The sequence below is a fragment of the Andrographis paniculata genome, unplaced genomic scaffold (assembly GCF_009805555.1).
Source record: "Andrographis paniculata isolate CXL003 unplaced genomic scaffold, ASM980555v1 Contig46END, whole genome shotgun sequence".
Classification (NCBI taxonomy): domain Eukaryota; kingdom Viridiplantae; phylum Streptophyta; class Magnoliopsida; order Lamiales; family Acanthaceae; genus Andrographis; species Andrographis paniculata.
The window spans coordinates 571,415-577,414 of record NW_026137580.1 but is presented as its reverse complement, the minus strand read 5'-3'; the positions used below and the strand labels follow the sequence as shown (position 1 = coordinate 577,414).

General features: G+C 39.1%; 2 protein-coding genes across 6 annotated transcripts; one reads left to right on the top strand and one right to left on the bottom strand.

Annotated features, from left to right (window-relative positions):
* The first annotated feature begins 499 nt into the window (after nt 1–499).
* LOC127252529 (uncharacterized) lies at nt 500–2,665 on the top strand. The gene is made up of 4 exons (XM_051276738.1): nt 500–822; nt 952–1,013; nt 1,098–1,793; nt 1,862–2,665. Exons 1-4 carry the CDS (start codon nt 702–704, stop codon nt 2,507–2,509), a joined length of 1,527 nt encoding a protein of 508 aa, XP_051132695.1. The 5' UTR covers nt 500–701; the 3' UTR covers nt 2,510–2,665.
* LOC127252530 (zinc finger CCCH domain-containing protein 12) lies at nt 2,644–5,831 on the bottom strand. 5 transcript variants are annotated; one of them, XM_051276743.1, is made up of 4 exons: nt 5,616–5,831; nt 5,449–5,521; nt 4,135–5,039; nt 2,644–3,124 (listed from the first exon to the last, which is right to left on the bottom strand). In XM_051276743.1, exons 3-4 carry the CDS (start codon nt 4,967–4,969, stop codon nt 2,853–2,855), a joined length of 1,107 nt encoding a protein of 368 aa, XP_051132700.1. In that variant the 5' UTR covers nt 4,970–5,039; nt 5,449–5,521; nt 5,616–5,831; the 3' UTR covers nt 2,644–2,852. The 5 variants fall into 5 exon arrangements, with proteins under 5 accessions (XP_051132700.1, XP_051132698.1, XP_051132699.1 ...); XM_051276741.1 differs by having other exon boundaries at nt 5,449–5,831; XM_051276742.1 differs by lacking the exon at nt 5,449–5,521 and having other exon boundaries at nt 5,584–5,831.
* Nucleotides 5,832–6,000: the final 169 nt, after the last annotated feature.

Genomic DNA, 6,000 nt, shown 5'->3' with positions numbered 1-6,000 from the left:
AAAAAAAAAATGGTGATAATTTATAATTTTAGGGAGATGGGTTGAGTTTCTTTGACTTGAATTAAACAAACACTACATATGCTTGTTGGTTAATTGACAACAAGATAATGAATGGATTACTATTTGTGCATTGCAACCAAAGTATATACTACAATGGCTATGGATCTAAGTATTGTTCTTATTCTTGTTCAAGGGAAGAAAGATGATCTTTGTTTGTTTGTAGGTTTCTAATTTAGATTTCACTATTCTTTCTTTTTCAAAAAAAATTAAATTAAATTAAATTAAATCATAATTACATTTTTTTTTTATTATATTATACTAAAAATTAATTTTAAAATTTAAAATATTATATCTAGTACGTATTTATATCGGATCAAACTATTATATATAACTACACTACTCTGAAAGCTCAACTCTAAACTCAAAAACAAACACACCAAAAATTTCCGCAATTATTTCTATCAAAAAAAATAATAAAAAAAAATAAAGTGGATTCCTTGCTGCAGAGACAAGTGAAGTGAAATCATTCTGACATCATCTGTTAAAATTCTTGCTATTTATTTATTTATATTTATTTATTTGTTGTCTTCTCCATTGCAGCCAGGAGGAAACAAGCTACTGCTAACTATACATACATATTCATGTATGTATATATGTTATATGTGATGAAATAGTCGATCGCGGCGCCACGAATTCTTGCCATGGCAAAAGTATTGCAAAGAGTTTCTTCTTCGCGGCATCGTGTAGGTTGTTCATGGAGTTTGTTCGATTTCCGCCATGATCGATCCACAAGAGGTCGTCTTACACAACAAGCTGCTTCTGGTAAGAGAGTTTCGACAACTCCTTGGTATATATATATATATTTAATGTGATATTTTATAAAAAATAAAATAAAATAATATTTGATATGATAATTTTTTATGAGAAAAAATTATTGTGGATGAATTATAGGGACTACAAGTTCGAGTAGAAGCTCGGTTTCATCTGAAATTTGTGTCGACGACGGCGAAGATGTAAGTATTTTTCGACTCGTAGTGTTCTTACCGGCCGGCATTATGTCCTGTTTTTTATAATCTGATTGGTTTCCGAGGCCTCAGGACAATGAGATGCCGGTAGCAGCAGCAGCCGATCTTATCATCTTGCCCGAAGATTGTTCTAACGTTGGTTCGGAGAATATCGACAATAGAATCAACCAAGCCATCGATTCTTGTCCTGCATTTGATTCCTCCGAAGAAAATATCAAGACTTCGAACAAGGACTGTCTATCTTCGACAAAAATTGTCGTCTTAAAGCGCCGGAAGGAGCGAAACAAGAGAAGCGTAGCAAAATCTTCTTTTTACGCGATCAAGAAAAAGATTAGTCGAGCGATGAAAACGCCGAAGTTCTGCGCTGAGGAAAAATATAGCGATCCCGTAAAAGTTGCCAAGGAATTTAACATTTACGTCGAGGCTAAGAGACATCTCTCCGAGATGCTGAACGATGTCGACGAAAAGAGCGAGTCGATGATCATTCAGACGTCGATCTCGCTCGGGAGAATTCTTTCGTTACCCGAGTATATTATTTCCCCGGGAGTCGAGAATCACGCAATCGGGAATTCCCGAGACAGCGGCGAGCATTTGATCCCGAGCAAACTGGATAATGAAGTAGAGTGTCTCCGAGGTACATTGCGTCAATCTCTTGTCGCAACAGATCCGAAGAGTTCGACGGCTCTGGAGATCGAAGAAGAAAATGAAATTACGCCCGAGGATAAGGAAAACGAAAACGAAAACACGGCAGCTGGAGAGTCGCTTTCGGTATCTCTTTTCTTCGATCTTCTTTCGAACTATAAGTACGGTTCCTAATTCTCGTTCCCGTCTCGTAGGATTCTTCACGGATCGCATCCTCCACACTCGCGCCGGCGAGAAAAATTGGAGATTCGGAGTATGCAATCGACGGATCAGATCGATTGAGTCCGGTATCTGTACTCGAACCACTCTTCGAAGAAGATGATCAAGGAACTTGCGCGACAGTTTACTCCAACGACGACAAGCAAGAATCGTCATTTAACTACATCAAATCCGTGATTCTATCCTCGGGCTTCAATCGGAACGACTTCCTTCTAAGATGGGTTTCTTTCTGCGACATTCTTGACCCGGCATTACTCGACGAAGTCGAGCTGCTTTCTCCTCATCTACCCCAACATGGTCGAAAACTTCTCTTCGACTTAATTCACGAAGCATTACAGGATCTCTGTGAGGAGTATTTCAGATCCTTCTGGGCTCCGGCTCGCCTCGACGGGGATGATCTTATTCATGAGGTATGGGGACGGGTCAAATCCCGTCTTTTCCAGTCCCCCCAGTCCCCGAAGCTCGACTCTCCTGATCACCTAATGATGAACGACGACTACTCCGGGGAGTCGATGAACGTCAAGGCTGAGCTTGAGCTTGTGTGTTTGGAAATGGAGGAAGCTGTTCTCGATGAACTAGTTCAAGACTCGCTGTTCGACTACACAGAAGAAGGTAAGCTTTAAATCGGCTACAAAAATCTATCTGGGATAACATCACTTGCTTCGATCATGCGAAAAATCTTGCATCCTCAAATATTTCCGAAACCTCGTACTCATTCATATGTGCATTCTAACAAAAAAAAACTAGTCGTATAATCTTAAACCGAAACAAGAACAACATCGATATCTTAAATAGACGAAAACATTGAACGAGCATTATATCCGAAACCTAAAAAGGAAAGACTTCTAAAGAAAGAGATCTGTAATCGACATTCTGTCACAACAACAACAAGAACAACAAGGGAGAAACTTACGAGCAAGCCATAGGGACAAGCCTTGTCCCTGCCGATTTTATCAAGTCACGACTCTAGTAGAGATCGTCGATCCAATCGCCGTAAATCTTGCTAATCTTGTCCGGCCCCTTCCATTTGTGAGCAATTCTTTGTCCGGTTTTTTGTATTGCGCTAGACAACCTTTGTGAGGGAACTCCTACATGATAACCATCGGAATGAGGAACTGCGGCCGCCGATGCAACAGCATCGACTGAAGTTTTTACAGGTGTTGTGCCTTGTTTGGCATCCGGAGTTGATGAATCTTTCGCCTCGGAATCCAGCGGTCCACCACCATATCGATGCAATTCTGTTAATTCAAAAGTCTCACAGTGTTGACCGACTATTATAGTAATACAATAAGCTCGTAGATATCTAAATCGAATCGCTATTTCAAATTTTATCACTTCATTTAATGATAATATGCATCACATAAAAGCACAATCTTGAATCATCCAAAAACATCAATATTACACAAATAAACTCATTACTTCACCAATTAACAAAGTTCATTAATCAAATGCGATCAACAATTTCCTACAACAAGTGAGAGATCGTAAACTCAACATACGAATTGAGACATCAAACACTAACAACTCAACTTTGTTTTAGCACTATTCGCCAATGTTTTTTCTCTCTAAAAAATATTATATTCAAAACCTAATTTTTATTTAAAATAAACTAAATTGCACAAAATCCACTTATGTTCTTACAAAGTTGTGCGAAATCCCCCATATTTTCAAAACTATGTCAACTCCATCCTATTTCATAAACTATGAGCCTAACCCCCTCGGCCATCCTTATTTAACGGTGTTTGATCTCCACGCACTCATACTGTGAATGAATTTTAGAATACTAATTTCTAAACTCCTAAAATTATAAATATATTCATTTCTCTTATATTTAACCTCACCTCAAAGAACAATAAAAAAGAACTTTTAAAATTAGAGAAAAACAACTATTTCAGAGTATATTTACTATTTTTTAAAGTTAAATACTAAGAATAATGAGTATATTAGTAATTTAAAGGGTTTAGAAGTGAAGATTTTGAAACCTATGTGCATTTCATGCCCATGTAGGTCAAACACCATTAAATAAGAACAGTCAAGGGAGTTTGACACAATTTTGAAAATATGGGCATTTTGCGCAATTTCGTGAACCACGGGTGGATTTTGTGCAATTTAGCCTCTAAAATATTAATAAAAAACATATTCTCTATTCAAAAATTCACATCAAACATTATTTTCTATCCAACTTTTCACTATTTCCATAAGAAGAATCAAAATCAACAAATACAAATAACAAAAGTCATTTATTTACCTGCAGCTCCATGAGCAAAATGGCACTTGCTACCGAAGGGGCAGTATCCCGTAAGTTCCCACTTGTTACAAATCCTCGTTTTCCAATTCGAAGGCTTCAAAGTTGATCCAGTCGCACTATTATTATTATTACTATTCCCATTCCCATTCCCATTCCCATTCCCATTTCCATTTCCATTCCCGTACCCGCTGCCACTTCCCGGCCCCAAACTTATCGCCACACTTTCCCGGGATTTTGACTGCTCATCGTGCAGAAACGTGCAGCTCTCGCCGTAAGGACACCCCTCCTCGGTATAAAACTTCTTACAATGCCTCCCTTTGTAAGACCTCTGCGTCTCGTCCGTAACCCCCACGATCGGTATCTGAAACTCCTCCCTCGGCTCAGCCGATTCTCCCCGATCCTCGTCGTGCGCAGCCACAATTTCTTGCCAATTTGGCGGCGGCTTCCGCAGCTCCTCCACGCTGTGTGCAAAATTGCAGTTGGTTATGTAGGGACAAGTCCCGGCCCGGAACTTGCAACACAGCTTTGTCTTGTAGAACATCTTTCCGATCGCTTTCGACCGGCTCGACCCCATTATGTCCGCCAATTGGGAGCTTCTAGATCTTTTGCTCGGTGGCTCACTCCCCGATCGCGACTGCGATTGTCTCCCATCGTAACTTGAATTCAGATCTCCCATAGCTTCATTGCTCCACATTCCGTAGTCGTCCTCCGTCGCCCATATCGCCTGATCATTCACTCCCAATCCCCAACTATCATTTCCACCGTTCCCCGAGCTTCCGGAAACTACTTGCACGACATTGCCGCCGGAGTACCCATTTTCTCGACGATAATCCATTTTGAAATATACCCTCACAAGCCCAAGTTTATGAATTCCCCTAAGATGAAGATCACACTAGACAGAAACCCTAAACTTGTACAATCAAATCCAAATTATAAGTGAAGATGAATTACAGAGTATTAACTATGAATTCCAACAGATATTAAACTTTGCACCTAATTCACAATCTCTTTTTCGACCTAACCAACTTAATTGAAAATTTTCAGTCAGTCGAAACCCTAATTTCGTGGAAAAAGGGGCTTTCCGCATATAATCCGAAGTTATCACTAATTCAGAACCTTCCAATTTTTCTCGATTGCACAAATTCAAATTACCAAAACCCTAACTTCATTTAAAAAGAGGGATTCTGCATATCACCCCCAATTCAGCGCCTAAAACCATCATCCGTATCAAAATCAACAGTGGTAAACACTTGCGAGCTCATCATCAAGGAGGGAAAGAAAACGAAACAACATATCAGAAGGAGCACTACTTACCCAAATTGAAAAATGAGCTCCAGATCTTGAGCTACAAAGCTCCTAATTTACAACAGATTACTCGAAGTACTTCCTAAAGAACATAAATAGAGATATTTCAGCTTAATTATAACAACAAAGTGGAATTATCATTACCAGTATTCATCTGATAAAGACTGTGCTCGTACTTCAACTGAGAAGAACAGTAAAGGAGGAAAACGAATATGGCGTTGCTTCTCAATCCGCAGGCTCTTATCGGTGGTCCGAACAAACAAAGGGTTCTGTTGTTAAGGTCCATGGATCCGAACTCCCACCCGAATTTGTGCAAGGGATCCATGATTTCAGGAGTTGGACTCCATGGACGTCTTAAAATTTTAAATAGGTAGATAGGAAATTGGTTTTCCTCGTGTCCAAAATCCCCTCCAAGTTAGTTTTCTAAGGGTGAGTTTCTTTATAAATAATCTCTCAAAACTTTACCATCCGTTTTTTGGGAAAAAAATTTATGGCTTTGCCCCTCTACACTGCGGTTTTTTAAAAATAATAATAAATAATACAAAATATATTTTATAAAAA